At 45.3% G+C, this 20,113-nt stretch overlaps 1 protein-coding gene across 1 annotated transcript in view; it reads left to right on the top strand.

Annotated features, from left to right (window-relative positions):
• Positions 1 to 776: 776 nt before the first annotated feature.
• Positions 777 to 20,113, top strand: part of LIMK1 (LIM domain kinase 1) — a 103,669-nt gene continuing 84,332 nt past the window's right edge. Inside the window, 1 exon segment of the mRNA XM_044283927.1 lies at positions 777 to 908. Within this exon segment, the coding sequence (XP_044139862.1) occupies positions 851 to 908 (58 nt within the window). The 5' untranslated portion in view covers positions 777 to 850.

The following is a 20,113-nucleotide window of genomic DNA, read 5'->3' as shown; positions in this document are numbered from 1 at the left end:
TGTGCGTTGGAGACGGCAAATTGCAGTCCATGGATCGGGCCCAATGCATGTGCAAGTCTATGGGAAGATGGCCGCCTCACTGTCATTTATACGAATATTACAGGTCACCAAGATGTTATTTGACCATTGCATTTACAGATCCAAGAACTCTGAGGTGACTTTCCAGCAAGGTGCACATTACTCGTTCAGCTGCTGCAGAACCTCTTTGAAATGTGAGGAACTTTCTGCCCACCGCCGCTTATTGACATGAAACGCCTTCATCCCTTCGGGAAGGCAGCTCTTCCACAGCTGAGACACAGTACTATAGAATAATAGGCATTGCAGCTGCTGCAGAACCTCTTTTATACAAAATAGAGTGGCAGCACAACGTCAGGCGAAACAGGGACATGGTTGTACAGGGAAAGATAAGCAGCGTCTAAGCCACTTATCTCTGTATAATAGCTAGGTTCTGAGCTATTATTGCATGTGTATTTTATATCTTATACTTTTCCTCACATTATGACACATGATGTATTCTGTGGCCGCATGAATAACGCAGCACATCCCCTCGGTCTACAGTATACACGGAGGGGGAGTGTGAGGGATGTGCCGAGGTGATGTAATCCGGTAACGCAGTAGTTGCTTAGCTCAGGCTTGACGCAGCATCGGAGAATCGCTCCCCGGCCTCCCTCACACAGGCGCATCTTTCCCAGGGATAGCTGCATGGTCGTCCGTCCTCCTCCCATTCTGCCGTGTAGCATCTGTGGACAGCGTTGCTTCCCATGCAAGGGACCGGCCAGGGAAGAAAGGCGGGACGCAGGGACGCGAGCACTGGAACCCCCTGATCCGCGGCCTCACACACGTGGGGTGAATGAAGTTGATGTTACTGTGCTGCTCCTGGAGTGAGGAATACATGGGAGAAGAGGAAGGTGAGCCATATCTGTGGTGCTCATGGTTGGCCCCTGTGGTGCAGCGGATGCAAAGTACCATAGCAGAGGGGGTCTGCACAGTGCAGGTGCTGCTAGGATAATGGGGGTCGTGCAGTCATATTGTCACAATCTGCAATTGCAGGATCATCCTGAAGATGTGTGGAGCTGTTGAACATTGCTCTGCATGCAGGAGACTAGGGGTAGGCGGCTTCTACAACTCCCAGCATGCATGCTCTTCTCAGAACTGTCATAGAAATTAATGGAGCATGCTGGGAGTTGTAGTTTCACAGGTTGCTGACCTCTGGAATAGCCGGTGACAGTAGAGGCTGCCATATACTACATAGTCTCATGTGGATTCTGGATGTGATTTGTAATTAGGACAACATGGGACTGTGGGCGTTACAGTAAAGGACAAGTGATCCTCATATTTGGACACTGTCCCTTTATGGACGCACTGGAATGGCAATTGCCTTTGGTTTACTACCAGACAGTGACAGTTCGGATGGGATATCAGTATTTATCAGTAAATGTTTGCAATTTAATGGTTTTTGTTTTTCCACATTTACAATTGGGGACCTCCTCTCTAGGCATAGGTAGAAGATGGATAGGTGGTCTTTCCCTTCCGACATTCTTCTATATCAGTCAGTCTTGTGAGATGTTGTATGACGTGTGCCTGTGGGTCTGGATCCATGCAGGGTTTCGGTTGTGACCGGTGGCACCTTGGTACTGGTTCTGCGTGTACTGTAGCATGGTGACAGACGCTCGGTTGTGACCAGTGGCACCTTGGTACTGGTTCTGTTTGTACTGTAACATGGTGACAGACACTCGGTTGTGACCGGTGGCACTTTGGTACCAGTTGTGTATGTACTGTAGAATGGTGACAGATGGCACCTTGGTACCGGTTCTGTGTCTACTGAAGCATGGTGACAGATGTTTGGTTGTGACCGGTGGTACTTTGTACTGGTTCTGTATGTACTGTAGCATAGTGACAGACACTCGGTTATGACTGGTGGCACATTGGTACCGGTTCTGTGTAGCATGGTGACTGACACTCGGTTGTGACTGGTGGCACATTGGTACCGGTTCTGTATGTACTGTAGCATGGTGACTGACACTTGGTTGTGACTGGTGGCACATTGGTACCGGTTCTGTATGTACTGTAGCATGGTGACTGACAGTCGGTAGTTCCTAGTGGCACCTTGGTACCGGTTCTGTGTGTACTGTAGCATAGTGTCGGATGCTCGGTTGTGACTGGTGGTACCCTCGCACCGGTTCTGTGTGTACTGTAACATAGTGATAGGCACTTGGTTGTGACTAGTGGCACCTTGGCATCGGTTCTGTGTGTACTGTATCATGGTGACAGACACTCGGTTGTGACTGGTGGTACCTTGGCACCGGTTCTGTGTGTACTGTATCATGGTGACAGACACTCGGTTGTGACTGGTGGTACCTTGGCACCGGTTCTGTGTGTACTGTATCATGGTGACAGACGCTCGGTTGTGACTGGTGGCACCTTGGTACAGGTTCTGTATGTACTGTATCATGGTGACAGACGCTCGGTTGTGACTGGTGGTACCTTGGCACCGGTTCGGTGTGTACTGTAACATGGTGACAGACACTTTGGATACCTGAGTATTTTCACAATTCATTGCCAGATAGGATGTTAGGATCAAGGTCAACCACCTGTTTTGGTTCTAGATGCAGATAAGGATGGTCCAGGGCGTTGGGTTGATATGGTTGAAATTGATAGATGATTTGGGTGCAGGCAGGGTTATGTATTTTTTGGGGTGATTAAGTACTGTATAGTGCTGGTATTACAGAGAGGTTGTGATGAGTTTGCATAGCACAGCACATAGTTGTATAAACTTGGGATTAGCATGGTGAATGACGGGTATTATGGGTGACGGGTGCTGCGAGTACAGGTGGGGCTTTGATAGAATCCATTGTTAGAGTAGCTTCACAGGAAGGATTTTGACCGTGTCTGAATCCCCCCACGTATCCCTCAGTAAAAACCGCTTTGCGTTTTTTGACCTTTTTTTTAATTGTTTTTAAATGCTGTGGTCCCTCTCTTGGTTTAGCTCCATTGACTGGTGCAGGTAAAAGATCCTCGGCCGCATAAACAGTGGCGCGGCTTTTCTTTGAAAACAATGAGAGTTGGTTTCAGCACAAATTCGGCAGGGTTTTCAGCACCAAATCCGCTTTGAAACCTGCGCCGAAAATCCATCATTTGAACCAAAAATTAGGGTATAGTCAGGTTTCTGTATGAAGTTTTGGAAGCTAAAACCAGGAGTGAATAATTAAAAAAGAGAAGTCGTATCTGTCCTTTACCCTGGGTTCACACCTGAGCGTTCGCGATGGAGCGCTCTGTATGCGCGATTGTACGGGCGTTTACAATCGTGCATACAGAGACAAGCGAACGCCCATTGTCGCGCATTCCCGAAAGTCTATGTACGGGAATGCGCAACAAAACGCCCAAAGAAGCTCAAGAACTTTTTTGAGCGTCAGGCGTTTTACAGCGCGATCGTACGCACTGTAAAACGCCCAGGTGAGAACCATTCCCATAGGGAAGCATTGGTTTCTCCTTGTTGAGCGTTTTACAGCGCGTAGGAACGCGCTGTAAAACGCTCAGGTGTGAACTTAGGGTTATAGTTTCTCTCTTTTTATGATCCACTAATGATTTTGGATTCCAAAACTGCATCAGGAAGCCTTTATGTGTGACAAATCCGCAGCATCCTAAAGTATCAGCAAAGTGCATGAGAATTTCGGAATTCCGTCTCTGAAATGCGTTTTTTTTGCAAATTATTCCCTTAGATTTTCTGTCACGTGTTTCTCTGGCCTAAAGGGCTATCCCATTTTTTTTTAATCCCCACTCCTCCCCATTGGACCTGTGAAGAATACTCACCTGCACCCCCCTGCTCCATTTCTGCTCGGTGGGTCTACCGGTGTCTCCACTGCATTCAGCCCTGCATGTAAATAGATCTATGATGATGAGTGTTAGGGCTCATGCACACGACAGTATGTATTTTGCGGTCCGCAAAAAAAGTATCCGCAAAAAATTCGGATGACGTCCGTGTGTATTGCGTATTTTACAGAACAGCTGGCCCCTAATAGAACAGTCCTATCCTTGTCCGTAATGCGGACAATATTAGGACATGTTCTATTTTTTGCGGAACGGACATACGGAAACGGAATGCACACGGAGTACCTTCAATTTTTTTGCGAACCCATTGAAATTAATGGTTCCGCATACGGTCTGCAAATAAACCAAAACTGAATGTCACGTCAGTATTTTGTAATCTGCATCGGTTTCGCAAATTTGTGGAACGGAATGCGGACCCATTCATTTCAATGAACACCGAGTTCCATTGTTCCATTCAATTATGCGGATCTGCAAAAATAATAGAACTTGTCCTACTATTTTCAGCAAAATGCAGTCCGTGGTCCCGTGGTAGTCACTGGTTCCGCAAAAATGCGGATGACATGCGGAATGCATCAATATATCATCCGCAATTGCGGATCTGTTTCCAGGAAATAAAAAAAAAAATTTAGTACCCTAGCAAAATATATTCCTCCTTCCGTTTTTTGGGCGGAATAACGGATGTGGATGTACAATTGGTAAAAACGGAATTTTTTTGGCGGAAACACTTATCCGCAAAAAGACGGAACGCAAATCTGGAAAATAAAAATAGTTTTTAGAGTGTATTGGGATGGACCTGTAGCATGAAGCAGTCAAAGCCACATCTGGAAAAGCGCAGTTTTGCCATGGTACCCCCATGCAGTGATTGGCAGTGCAGGTTTTTTTTTGCGGGTGAAACACAATTATTTAATATCCGTCACTTGTAAAAAAAACGCACAGCCAACAACCACATTGTGACGCAGCGGCAAAACCGCATGTGATTTTTCAGAAGTCGTTCTGAACTCAGCTGGTATGTGTGAATAGAATATACCCTTCTGATAGGTGCTGCTACACTGAATGGCTCGGGATACAGTCATTTTGTACATCTTTTGTACATCTTTAGGGCTCATGCACACAAACGTATTTTTTTCCGTTCCGTTTTTTTTACAGGTCCGTATGCGAACCATTCACTTCAATGGGTCCCCCCCAAAAACTGAAATTACTGCAAAAAAACAGAACATATCCCATTTTTGTCCATTTTGCGGACTAGAACAGGCATTGTAACAATGGATCTGCAAAAAATGAATGCAATACGGATGTCACACGGATGTCATCCGTGTTTTTTTTTTGCGGTCGTGTGCATGAGCCCTTATGAAAAAGTACCTGACCACTCAACGGTATGTTTGTCTGGGATGGAAAATACTGAGGTCCATCTATTTCATACTTGCCTCCCACTTAGAACATGGCATAGGCGCTCTTCCTCCATTCACCCTTGCTGGGCCTTATTTTCCCACATGAAAAGAAAACACTGGGGTCCCTCCTAGAGTTGTCCTCACATAGGAATCTGTCAGATGTGGAGATAATCCAATATACAGTGGTATAATACCGCCAGATTGTTTAAAAAAAGGAAAATCCTTAATTGCGTTTACAAACCTTGAATTCAAGACAGAGCTCAACAACACATTATAAAGTGGCAGCACGTCTAGCTTCTGCCCTGGGCTTCGCCTTCACAGTTTTCTTCAGAGTTTGTAAGTGCAATAAAGGATTACCTTTTCAAACAATCTGGCAGTAAAAACGGAACACAAACAGAAATGCATCCGTATGTCTTCCGTATCCGTTCATTTTTTGCGGAACCATCTATTGAAAATGTTATGCCCAGCCCAATTTTTTCTATGTAATTACTGTATATGCCATACGGAAGAACGGAAAAACAGAACGGAAACAAAAAAACGAAACAACGGCTTTTTGACCGCAAAAGACTGAGAAAGCCATACGATCATGTGAAAGAGGCCTTACACTGTGTGGGATTACTTCCACAGCCGCAGGCAGGTTTCCTGGTGCAATCTTAGGAGCCAAAATCAGGAGTGGATCATATAGGAGAGAAAGTATACAGGACGGGTACGACTTCTTTTTTTTTTAATCTACTCCTGGTTTTGGCTCATGCACATGACCATAGTGGCTCAGTGCCCCTATTGCGGACCGTAAACTGCTGGACGGCAATACACATATGGGCACCGGCCGTGTGCACTCCGCGGTGCTGATGCGGGCCCATTGACTTGAATGAGTCCGCTATCCGCCAGATACAACCAAAGATAGGACTTCACCTATCTTTTGTGGAACGGAAGGAATGGATTGGAAGCCCACAGAAACACTATGAAGCGCTTCCGTGGGCTTTCTGGTCTGTGCCTGCGCACCTCAAAAAGATAGACCATGTTCTATCTTTGGCCTCATGCACACGACAGTATTTTTTGGCGGTCCGCAAAAAGGGGTTCTGTTGTTGCGTGATCTGTGTCCGTTTTTGTTTCCGTGTGTCTTCCTTTATTTTGCCAAGTTTAGTTTGCCATGAAAATGATAGGAAAAAAGCATGGACGCAGATGACAATCTTGTGTGCATCCGTGTATTTTTCACGGACCCATTGACTTGAATGGGTCTGCGAACCGTTGTCCGTGGAAAAAATAGGACAGGTCATAATTTTTTCACGGACTGGAAACACAGATCACGGACGCGGATGACAAACGGTGCATTAGCCGAGTTTTCCACGGACCCATTAAAAGTCAATGAGTCCGCAGAAAATCACGGAAACTGGAACAACGGACACGGGACACAACAACGGTCGTGTGCATGAGGCCTTTGGCTGTATCTTGCAGATCGCAGACCCATTCCAGTCAGTGGGTCCGCATCTGCAAACGGACTGCACGCGACTGGTGCTCGTATATAGTGGACTGCTATTTGTGGCCCGCAGCAGGTCACTGAGCCATTACGCTCGTGTACATGAGTCCTAAGGGTAGGTTCACAAGAGGGATTTTGAATGGAGCTAAACCGCGTGGATTTCTGAGGTGTCTGCACAGTATCCACACCAGAAATTGATGTGTACATTCTTAGTGCATTTTGAAAAACCGCACTGTGTAAAACCCTTAGGCCACCTGCACAGAAGTGCGGGTGAACGCTCATAAGATCTGCATGAATTTCCGTGCGGATATATGTGCGTTTCTGCGGCATACCCGCACCAGTATCCGCAATGTCTAGTTGTGGATTTTGCTGCGGATTTGATGCAGTTTTGCTGCAGATCTCACCCTTTATTGAAAAGGGTGAAATCCAAAGGTAAAACCGCAACCATCATCGACATGCTATTTAATTTGAAATCTATGCGGCAGGTCAATTTCTACATGGCAAAAATCCGCAAAGCGTGGAAGAGATTAGTGTAATATCGTACACTTTGCTGGTCCTGTAATACACTGCGGTTTATCCACGCTGAAAACTGCACCTATTCTGCACACATTGCTGCGGTACTTTTGATGCAGCAAAGCTTTCGTTTTTTGCAACATCATATCCACGTTTATTCTACGTTTCCGTCCAGGAAAAGAAAAAGCAAGACTGACGTACATTAATTAAAAAATTGAGTTACATTAATGTAATTTAGGTTTGCTGTGTGTTTTCTCTTGCTGGAAGGAAGAGCAGCACAAAAGCAAATATGTTGTTTTAAAAAACACAGCTTTTTTGGACAATTTTTTATATTTTTTTGCCCCATCCTAATCGCAGGACTGTTGGAAGGATCCTTGCATTTGCTAATTAAACTAATTATGACTGCGCTGTTTAGTCGGCCTACGTTGTAATGCGGATACTGCACGGCCACTAACAAAACACACCGACTAAACAGTGGGGTCCTAATTAGTTTTAATTATGGCCGCGTGGTACTCCGAGGACGGCGACGTCGCACCTGCGACACGAATGCGCCGTCTGGTAGTGCCGTGATTGGGCTTACTGAATGGTGACAGATGGCTGCAGCAGGCGTTATTACTGTAAGTACATCTGGTGAGTTACAGTAGGTACGATGAAGGAGATGGGGGTAGAAAGTGTGACTGTGGGGTATTCTACGAGTGGATATTAGAAGAGAGCTGAAGCTTTCAGACATTGAGGCATGGGTAATGTGCATTATGTGCGATAGATACTATAAAGTGCAGCCCTTTTTCATATACTGATACAGGTAGGTGCACAGTTCCTCTGTGGTGTCACCTTGACCAGAAGGGCCCAACCTCTGATTCAGTACTGGTCCCCTAAATGGGATCACAGAACCTTTTGAAGTCAATGGGTCCGCACCAAGATGCAGGGTGCACACGGCCAGTGCCGTGTTTTGCGGATCCACAGTTTGCAGTCCGCAACATGGGCATAGCCACAACACGGTTGTGTGAATGCGCCCTAATACAGCAGAGTGACTGAGAATAGACAATTATCATGTACACTTTCCGGATAGTTCTGAAAATTGACATACCTTGCAGATTTTCAAATCCGCAGGATGACAATGTTTGCGGTTTTGGCTGCACCCAAAGGGGTCTGAAAAATTCATACAAAATACATATCCAAACTGATGTCAGTTTCTCTTATAGATCTGTTTTTTTCCAGTTTGTCTTGGAGACCTGTAATTGGTTGAATTTTTGGGCAAAGGGGTGTGTCCGTGGGAGGCATTGAAAAAAATGGATCTGTTATACTGATGGAAAAATGGAAATGATTGTATGCAATCCGGTTTACAATTCTTCTTATTACTTATGGTATTTTTATTTTTTAGCGGATTTTGATGGAAAGTGCTGTTCCAAGCCTAACGTCTCATACTGCTCTCTCACATGCATTATCATTAAATAATGAACATGTCAGATTGGCCAAAGAATGGTTACTTACAAATCCAACATTAAGGGTTTTGGAAGTGAAAACCTGGGGTGAATTCAGAATAGGAGAGACGTTGTACCTCCCCTGATTTTGGCTTCCAAATATTATCAGTAAACGTGATCATGTGGCCGTACCCTAAGGCCTCGTTCACATTTCTGTGTCAGTGTCACGTCCGTGAAAAAAAGAGTACGTGTTTTAATTTTGCCGCACAGACCTATGAGAAGGAGCGACCGGCGGCCACAGCGCACGTGAGTATAATGCGCTGCTCTCTGCTCACTAACATACCATGGCAGCCAGGACTTCAGTAGCGTGACTCCTGGCTGCCATGGTAACCGATCGGAACTGCAAACTGCCACCAATGATGGGGGGGGGGGGGGGAGGAGGGGGACCCTGTGGCCACTGCCACCAATGATTAATACTGGGGAGGGGGGGGGGGGGGGGGGGTTGCGTTACCAGAGGGGGCAGGCAGATCAGAGGCTGGGGGGAGGCAGATGGAGAGAGAGTGGTTAATGGAGGCTGCAGGCACCACCTTGGCATGTATAAAGTTATTGGTTTAGAGAGGGGTTAATGAAGGCACCTTCAAGGTGCTTTCATTAACCTCTTCAAACCAATAACTTTATACATGCCCATTGGGTTTGGAGGGGTTAATGGAAGCACCTTGGCATTAGGCATGTATAAAGTTATTAACCCCTTCAAACCGATAACTTTATACATGCCTAATGCCAAGGTGCTTCCATTAACCCCTCCAAACCCAATGGGCATGTATAAAGTTATTAACCCCTTCAAACCAATAACTTTATACATGCCTAATGCCAAGGTGCTTCCATTAACCCCTCCAAACCCAATGGGCATGTATAAAGTTATTAACCCCTTCAAACCAATAACTTTATACATGCCTAATGCCAAGGTGCTTCCATTAACCCCTCCAAACCAATAACTTTATACATGCCTAATTACGTACGTTATTTTAAGTAGCTTTTTCTTATTAGATTACTCGATGAATCGAGAAATATAATCGATAGAATACTCGATTACAAAAATATTAATTTACTGCAGCCCTACCTCCTAGTGAAACCCTAATCAAAGTCCTGACTGACTACCTGTATGAACAGACCCTAGAGGTAGGCGAGTTTATACACAGGAATACCTAAAGTCCCTATCTAACCCTGGTACTAATAACAGGAATGAGACATCATGTTCCTCCAAACGGAAGGATGAACGGGAGTCTCCCTAAGGCCCAATACAAAACAACAAAGAAATGCAACACATCGAAAAGCCAAAATGCAAATGGGAAGGTAACACTTAAAGGGAGTCTTTCACCTAAACTGACCATTATAGAACACTAACACCATGATCTGCATTATAGTTCCCATATTGGAATGTTACTTACCGTATAGCTGTCCGTCGCTTATTTTCACTAAAAAACACTTTTATTCAATATGTTAATTAGGTTCTGAAGGTGCCCAGGCCCTTCGTCGCTTTTCATATGAAACCCCTCCCCTTTCACCCCTCTGGCCCTCGGAAATCCAGCGCCAGCGCCGTTCACAAGATTCGCTGCGCCTGCGCACTTCATTCCCCATTATAGGCAGAGGCACAAGAGCGTTTAATGCGCATGTGCCGGCCCGTACATCTAGCCTGTGTTCTAACAAAAATCATTACTTCGTGAAAATACCTTACCCCTCGTGATTTCTGGGGTAATGGGAAATGAAGTGCACAGGCGCGGCGAATCTTGTGAACGGCGCTGGCGCAGGATTTCTGAAGAGCTTAGGGAGGGCGGGAGGGGTTTCATATGAAAAGCGACGAGGGACCTGGGCACCGTCTGCTTGAACGCCGCCCCAGGGCACCTTCAGAACCTAATTAACATATTGAATAAAAGTGTTTTTAGCGAAAATAAGCGACAGACAGCTCTACGGTAAGTAGCATTTCAAAATGGGACTATAATGCAGATCAGGGTGTTAGTGTTCTCTAATGGTCAGTTTAGGTGAAAGACTCCCTTTAACTTCCAAGAAGCTATGGCAGCACCAGGAACTCAGCCAAGAGCCAAACACCAGCTATCCACAGGTCCAACTGAAGCTATGAACCGGACAGCATCGTGGGAGAGACAACTATAAATAGGGAAAGTTAAATGACCACGATAGCAACACCTGGAGGTTAAGGGTGTGGCCAGTACCAAGAACAACAGAGATGCCTATTGATTCACAAGGTAAACATGTCAAACTAAACCACGTGTTGCCAGTCTCAAAGATCTCCTACCACTCACTGTCGCGGGAACGTCCGTATGTCTCGGTACATCTGTGACAGTACCCCCCCCCTTCTACGAGTGACCTCCGGGCACCCAGGACCGACCTTATCCGGGTGAGACCTGTGAAAAGCTTTCATCAAATGACTGGCATTCACGTCTGATACCGGTACCCACAGCCTCTCCTCAGGTCAATAACCCTTCCAGTGAACAACGTACTGAAGAGCTCTACGGAGGGCTCGAGAGTCAATTATTTTGGCGATCTGGAATTCCAAACTACCTTCCACCATGACAGGATCGGGTGGCAAGGAAGACGGCTCCAAAGGTTCAACATATCTCTTCAACAAAAATTTATGAAACACATTATGTATTTTCAGAACCTGAGGAAGTTCAAGACGAAAAGCTATAGAAATAATAATGGCAGTGATCTTATATGGACCAATAATCCTTGGACCCAACTTCCAAGAAGGTACTAAATCACCCACTCTTAGGTCCGGACCCTTTTTACGTTTCCTGTCAGCCACACGTTTATACTTTTTGTCCATATTCATCAAGTTATTTTGAATATTACGCCATATAGATGATAATGAAAAACGTTCCTCCTCCGGAATACCAGAAGTATCTGAACCAGAAAAAGTGCCAAACTGCGGGTGAAACCCATATGCCCCAAAGACTGCGACTTACCAGTGGACTCCTGTCTACAATTTTTTGGGCAAACTCGGCAAAAGACAAAAATAATGACCACTCCTACTGGTTCTCAGAGTCAAAACATCTTAAGTAAGTCTCCAGGCTCTGATTAGTGTGCTCCGTCAGTCCGTTCGACTGAGGTTGAAAAGTCGAAGAAAAAGACAGTTGTACCCCCAGCCGAATCTGGACATAAACTGAGTCCCACAATCCGAAAACAGACACCACATCAGAGGAAGTGCCATGGACTTTCACAATGTTATCGACAAACACTTGAGCAAGTGTTTTAGCATTAGGTAGGACAGACAATGCTATAAAGTGCACCATTTTACTAAAGCGATCACAAATTAGACAGATCAATGATAAAATCCATAGAGAAATGAGTCCATGGTCTGGATGGGATAGGCAACGGAAGTAGGATCGAGTATGTGTCACCTTAGCACTTACACAGACACTACAGGCTGACACATAGTCCTCAACACATTTACGCAACCCTGGAGATCTGCTCCCAGGGTGTCCCTTAAACACACTACAGTGATGTTCCTCAAACACCTTGTAACGCAATTCCGACGGCACAGTTTCCCAGAGGGGAAAGAATGCGGTATGTCTCCCTGAGCCTCTAACACCTTCACCTCTAGGTCAGGGTATAGAGCAGACATCACCACCCCTTCCTATAGAATAGGACTCTGATTTTGAAAATCACCACCTCCAGGAAAACTATGTGACAAGGCATCTGCCTTAACCCCAGGACGATAAGTGACAGTGAAATTGAATCTGGTGAAAAACAAAGACCATCTGGCCTGCCTCGGCTTCAGTCGTTTAGCCGACTCCAGGTAATCCAGGTTTTTGTGATCTGTGAACACTGATCGGATGAATCGCCCCTTCTAACCAATGACGCCATTCCTCGAAAGCCAACAGCCAGTAACTCTCTGTTACCCACATCGTAATTTCTCTCTGCGGAAGAGAGTTTTTTTGAGAAAAAGGCACATGGACACCATTTACCAGGTTACGGGCCTTGCGATAAAACTGCTTCTACCCCCACCTCGGACACGATCACTTCCACAATGAAAGGTTGTAATATATATAGGGGCAGAAGAGAAGCATTCCTCAACCGCAGAAAAAGCTTGCAATGCCGAAGCAGACCACACTGAAACATCCGTCCCTTTCTTAGTCATGTAAGTTAAGGGTTTCACCACTGTTGAATAGTTCTGAATACATTTCGGTAATAATTAGTGAACCCCAAAAACTGCATAAGAGCCTTCAGATTTTCGGGTCAATCCCAGTCCAATACGGCACGGACTTTCTCCGGATCCATTCGAAAACCCGAAGACCACAACAGGTATCCCAAAAATTGCACCTCATGTACTGCAAAAATACACTGTTCTAATTTTGCGTACAATTTGTTATCCCTTAGGATCTGCAACACCTGTCTAACATGATCCTGATGTATCTCCATGTCTGGAGAATAAATTAGTATGTCATCCAAATACACAACTACAAACCTCCCCGCCAGGTGAAAGTTATTCACAAAATGCTGAAAAACCGCAGGAGCATTGGTCAACCCAAAAGGCATGACTAGGTTCTCAAAATGACCCTCATGAGTATTGAAAACCGTCTTCCATTCACCCCCTTCCTTGATCCTGACCAGATTATATGCCCCCTTTAAGTCCAACTTGGAGAACACCTTGGCACCAACAATCTGGTTAAACAAATCAGGAATCAAAGAAAGGGGATAAGGATCATGGACAGTAATCTGATTGATAGAGAAGTCTGATTCCGCAGAATCAGAGTGAAGTACCCGCGCTGATATGGGGATGTGTGAGTGGGGTTTTGTCAATTAGAAACAAAGTATTTGATATAGTCAAAGCAATAATCCCAGTACCTGTCCTGAAGAAAGATCGCTGGTTCTTATCTGTGAGCGTCCAGTGCAGGGCGTTCTTTCTTCAGTGCTTCGGGCTATTCCGTGCTTCTGGCTCAACCTCCTATAGAGAGCGTCGCTTCGGCCGGCAGCGAACGCCTGCACGAGGGAACCTGCAGAAACTGTTACGGGTGACGTCACCGCTGTTCTTTACGGATGCCTCCAGGGATAAAAAGGAGGCAGATCGTGATTAGACACCATGATCTGCCGACTGCAAACGATCATTTTTAAACATGTCAAGAGATTTCGATTACCCATCGGGTAATCACCGGCAGATCGCTAACGAGCATTACTACGAATGCTCGTTAGCGATCATCTGCAGAAAATCTGCCCATCTAATACAGGCTCCTGAACACGTTCACTCTCGGCTTGCCCCAAATCTGCTGGTTTGGTTGACGTTTATATAATTTGTAGAGGCACCTTTACTTTATAGAAGAGCACCACAAAATCATATGTAAAAGGTATATACACTGGAAACAGGCTAAAGTTAAAAAGCTAATAGTGCTGTACACATCTCTGCTCTCTCTCTAACCTTTACACAGGAGGCCAGAGACTATTTTCATGTTCTTACGTTGTACTCTAGATGTCAGTTGTAGTTCTTCCCAGAACTAACTAATGCGCCTGAGACGTGTTCATATGACAATGATCATACATGACAAGTTCCCTAAAGCAAAGTCTTTGCTTCTACTCCGTGCCCTCATACATTCACAGGCAAGGTAGAAAGAGTAATTGTGGGGAAAAAGGCATCGCTTATCCTTCAAGGCCTCCTGCACATGATGCGGGTGAGTGCACATAAGATGTGCACAAATTTTGGGCTGGATTTATGTGCATTTCTGCCCCATTTCCACACCAAAATCCACATTTCTGTTTGCGGATTTGATGCAGATCTCACCCTTCATTGAAAGAGTGAATTCCGCAGCTAAAACCACAAACATAATTAACATGCTTTTGGGGCCGTAAAAGATGCGGACAGCACACCGTGTGCTGTCCGCATCCGTGGTTCCGTTCCACGGCTCTGCGGAAAAGATAGAGCATGTCCTATTCTTGTCCGCAATCATGGACAAGAATAGGAATTTTCTATTATGGTTGCGGCCATGTGCGGTCCGCAAATTGCAGAACGCACACGGGCGGTATCCGTGTTTTGTGGATCCACAAAGCACTACGGCCATCTGAATGGGCCCTTCCACTGAAGTTTTTGCGCACAAAACTGTGTGGAAAAACTGCACGTAATCCGCATGGATTTTTTTCAGCGGAAATGCATGTTGAAAATACACAGCATACACAGTAGCAGCAAAATCAATTAATGTAAAAAAAATAAATAAAAAACTCATCCACACGCTGCAGAAAATTTGCGCAACGCAATCCGCACATAACTGGACCGACGGTGTGGATTTTAAATCTGCATCATGTTGATTCATGCTGCAGATTTCTGCCACTAATTTTCATGCTGTTGCAATGAATTTCCAGCATTTCCTCTGTGGACAAAATCCACACGATTTTTTGTACCCGTGTGGACGTCATATAATGAGGTTGGACAGACCCTGACTGGCATATGATACTTCATTTCTGCACTCCCTCTAATTTACACGTACTGTTACCTCTGAATCAAATATTCAATAGGGAGGCTCTCAATTAGAAGCTATGGAAGTTGAAGGGCGCGCTTATCCACTAAATCGCCCACTACCAGGCACTCCTCCTTCTGGGTTGTATATGAGAATAATGATTATTTATTCAATAAATTAAATTCAATAAAATGTTGTGCTTATATCATCAAAAAACAATACATAAAAATGTTATATATTACATATGGGGCCCCAAGTATTATTCTTGCAATGTATTGATGTATTGCTGCAAGAGGACAATATATTTGCAAAGACTACGATACTTCAGGAATACATCTAACATTGCAATTAAAACATAAAATACTATTTATATCTAAAAACTGACCAAAAAATTGTTATTATGTGTACAATTCATAAATTGAGTAATAGCTCATATATTGTTGTATAAACAATTAATACATTGAGTTGTAGTTCATATATTATTAGAACACAATGTTTCATCAGCATAGTGTCCACTATATTCACAAATACATAATTGTGGTGTCTTACCACGTGCTCCCCCTCCTCCATTTGCTGGTCTATATTCAATTCTCCTCTTACGGGACTATATTCAATTCTCCTCTTACCCGACTTGAGCTGGATCTCCTCTCGACGGAAATACCTTACATGTGAGGCTGTACAGTTCCTCTCACTTAGGGCAGCTTACAAATGGAGCAGTCTCTTAAAGGGGTATTCCCATCTTAGACAATGGGGGCATATCGCTAGGATATGCCCCCATTGTCTTATAGGTGCGGGTCCCACCGCTGGGACCCGCACCTATATCGAGAACGGAGCGCTGTGGCTGGAGGACTCCAGATTTCCCGGGGTTCGTCCACCACCAAGCGCTAATCCCCGCCTCTCCCATAGAAGTGAATGAGAGTGTGCCACGCATGCGCTGCCCATGCTCCCATTCATTCCTATGGGGCAGACAGCAATAGCCGAGCCAGTGCTCGGCTATTTCCGGCGGCCCCATAGAAATAAATGGAGGGCGGCTGCGCATGCTCAGTGCGCTCTTCTTCACTTTCCCAGCGGTGGAACCCGCACCTATAAGACAATGGGGGCATATCCTAGCGATATGCCCCCATTGTCTGAGATGAGAAAACCCACTTTAACGTGGATAGCTTGTGTACGGGGGTGTGCTCTCTCCCCTCCTCCTTCAGATAGACCTCAGGTGGATCTCTTCTTACTGAGGTAGCATACCACAGTACTCCCCTCCTCCGCTTGTTGATTCTGGAGCCGGGTTCTCAAAGTTGGCTGCTGAATAAAATAAATATCGCTTGCATGCAAGAAAAATATATCATTTTTAGATATAAATAGTATTTTATGTGTTAATTGCAATGTTAGATGTATTCCTGAAGTAGTCTTTGCACATATATTGTCCTCTTGCAGCAATACATTGTAAGAATAATACTTGGGGCCCCATATGTAATATATATGTTTTTTGATAAGCACATTTTTTTGAATTTATTTTATTGAATAAATAATCATTATTCTCATATACAACCCAGAAGGAGGAGTGCCTGTCATATTTGCACCTCTGAATCATACCAGGATCTCAGGAGTGTCACAGGACGCTCAACAAAGAGACATTTCCTAACCTAAAGCTGTGGTATTGACAAGGAACGTTGTTTTGTTGGAGCGAAAGGGATGATTTGACAAAAAGATGACCATGTGAGTAGGTCTGAGCCGGCCATAGGGCTTATGCACACGAACATGTGCGGCCCATGCCTGTATTGCGGCCCGCAAACAGCGGGTCCACAATATACGGGCATCAGCCTTGTGTGCCCCATATCACAGATGCGGACCTATTCACTTGAATTGGTCCACAAAATATGGAGTGGTGCAGAGCGGAGGCATGGATCGGATGCCCGTGGAAGCTTTACAGAGTGCTTCTGTGAGATTTCGGTCCATGCCTCCACACCACAAGAAAATACATGTTCTATTTTTTTTGTGGAACAGACTAATTCTTGCGGATTGCCAGCCCATTCAAGTAAATGGGGCTGCAAATGTCGGGCACACTTTCTCCCCTTTTATGTTTCATTCCTGATTTTGGCTTCAAAAACTGCATAAAAAAACCTGATGTGTGGCACTTTTGGGGGAAAAAAATGCATCTTATGGGACATAAAATAATTTGTGGGCAGTGACCAGAGGGGCTCAAGAGGCAGCTGCCTTGGACCCCCCCACGAGCAACTGGGCCCGGGGCAGCTGCCCCTTTTGCCTGTTCCGTGGCCCTGCAAAAAAAGATAGAGCATGTACTATTATTGTCCGTTTTGCAGACAAGAATAGGCATTTCTATAATGGGAAGCCTATTCCGCTCCTCAAATTGCAGAACGCACACGTGTGGCATCCGTGTTTTTCAGATCCGCAATTTGCGGACCACAAAACCACGGTGTGGTCATGTGAATGAGCTCTTCGAAAAATCTTTCCATGAAAGAAAGTTCTGATAAAAAACACTGAAGTTCCAAGAAAGATTGTTCGTCCTGTGCGTGGTGTCATTGATCATGTGTGTGTCCATTTGCCAACATGGACCAAAATGTGCATGGCAGCAATGACATGACAAGCGTTCAACAAACAATCATTTCTTCAACTGCTGTTCAACCTTCAACCTATTTCTAGCTAATGTATGTGGCCATCTTTAAGCTGCATCAGAATGTCAGGGATGGGTGGAGGCGAGTAGAGCTTCCTTGTTGTTTTTGACATGTTCTGGCCCGATTTTTTATTTTTTTTTGGTTTTTTTTCAAGAAATATGTTCTCCTTCACACCCCTTTAAGGTGTATATATACAGGGCAGATTGGCCATATACCTTACAGGGAAATTTCCTGGTGGGCCGATGCCCAGAGGGCTGCCCGAGCCCTCCTATCTGCCACTGACCGGGTACATAATGAGCTCTTAGCGTTAATGAACCCTGTGAGAATCAGCTATTCATGTACCCCACCAGCGACCGCACATGCACTCTAAGGCTGAGTTCACACGGGCGAGATTTCCGCGCGGGTGCAATGCGGTAGGTGAACGTATTGCACCCGCACTGAATCCGGCACCATTCATTTCTATGGGGCTGTGCACATGAGCGATTTTTTTCACGCATCACTTCTGCAATGCTTTAAAATCGCAGCATGCTCTATATTCTGCGTTTGTAACGCAGGACAGGCCCCATAGAAATGAATGGGGCTGAGTGAAAATCGCAAGCATCCGCAAGCAAGTGCGGATGCGGTGCGATTTTCACTCATGGTTGCTAGGTGACAGTCTATTCACTGTATTTTTTTCTCTTATAACATGGTTATAAGGGAAAATAATAGCATTCTGAATACAGAATGCTTAGTACAAGGGCAATTGAGGGTTAAAAAAATAAAAAATAAATTAACTCACCTTGTCCTCTTCATCGCGCAGTTCCCGGTCTCTTCTGATGAGCTGTCGGCTAAAGGACCTTTGGTGACGTCAGATCACATGCTCCAATCACATGGTACATCACCACGGTGATGTACCATGTGATTGGAGCATGTGATCTGACGTCACCAAAGGTCCTTTAGCCGACAGCTCATCTACCAGACCGGGAACTGCGCGATGAAGAGGACAAGGTGAGTTAATTTATTTTTTATTTTTTTAACCCTCAATTGCCCTTGTACTAAGCATTCTGTATTCAGAATGCTATTATTTTCCCTTATAACCATGTTATAAGGGAAAATAATACAATCTACACTACAACTAACCCAAACCTGAACTTCTGTGAAGAAGTTCGGGTCTGGGTACCACAGTCGGTTTTTTATCACGCGAGTGCAAAACACATTGCACCCGCGTGATAAACACTGAACATCGGAACGCAATCGCAGTCAAAACTGACTGCAATTGCGTACCCAATCGCGCGGGTTTGCCGCAATACACCGGGACGCATCCGGACCTAATCCGGACACGCCCGTGTGAACCCAGCCTAAGGCTACTTTCACACTTGCGTTTGATTGGATCCGTTCTGAACGGATCCGATCATATTAATGCAGAATGTGGGGATTCGCTTTGGTAGGCTAGGGTAAGCGGACGCAGTACAGAGGCAAAAACAAGGTTCAAATCCAAGTTCAGTGTTTATTCACATTCACACATAGCAAGAAAACAAGCCAAAAGTAAGTGTTCAGTTTTGGTGCCTGTTCACACCACACAAAGTTCACAGTGCAAAAAAGACGTCACCTGGTCAGCAGATGATTTTCACCCAGAGTCCGCAGCAGTCTTTAGTGGCCTGTTTCCCCAGCCTATGGCTCACACAAACAGATCCCTCAGTGTCTCCAAACCACAGACTCCTCAGCTCCTCTGACATGGAGGATAATCCACCACCTGAACATGCTGGCTGGGTTTTTTATATTCCAGCCAAAACCCGGCCTGGAACCGTGGGGAACAGCCACCCACCCTGCTCTTTGGCTGCTCCCAATAAGAACCGGCCCGGATTGGCTTTACAGCCATTCTAACAGTTGAAGTGTCAGATTGCACTACAGACCTGACACTTCAGGAAAAAACCTGGTTCTTACCTCACCGAGGCCAGGAACCTCGGTGACACGTATCTTCCGTCAAAGACGGCTCCTTGTTCCTTCTTACAAGACGTAGGCTCCGTTCAGTACGGATCCGTCTGCATTAATAACTTAGAAAAATTTCTAAGTGCGAAAGTAGCCTGAGCGGATCAGTTCAGACTTTCAATGTAAAGTTAATGGGGGACGGATCCGCTTGAAGATTGAGCCATATGGTGTCATCTTCAGGCGGATCCGTTCCCATTGACTTACATTGTAAGTCTGGACGGATCCGCACGCCTCCGCACGGCCAGGCGGACAGCTGAACGCTGCAAGCGGACAGCAGAACGCTAGTGTGAAAGTAGCCTTAATTCAACTGCTGTGGCCCACATCTCACCTCTTAAGCCCCCTGCTCCATATCTTAATCAGAGACAACTGGAGGAGGAGGACAGAAAATGGCAGCTATTGATGGCCACCACAGAAGGGACAGCTTTTTTGC

The sequence above is a fragment of the Bufo gargarizans genome, chromosome 3 (assembly GCF_014858855.1).
Source record: "Bufo gargarizans isolate SCDJY-AF-19 chromosome 3, ASM1485885v1, whole genome shotgun sequence".
Lineage (NCBI taxonomy): Eukaryota > Metazoa > Chordata > Amphibia > Anura > Bufonidae > Bufo > Bufo gargarizans.
Note: the sequence above shows the minus strand (reverse complement) of the source record. Positions and strands in the feature narration are given on the sequence as shown.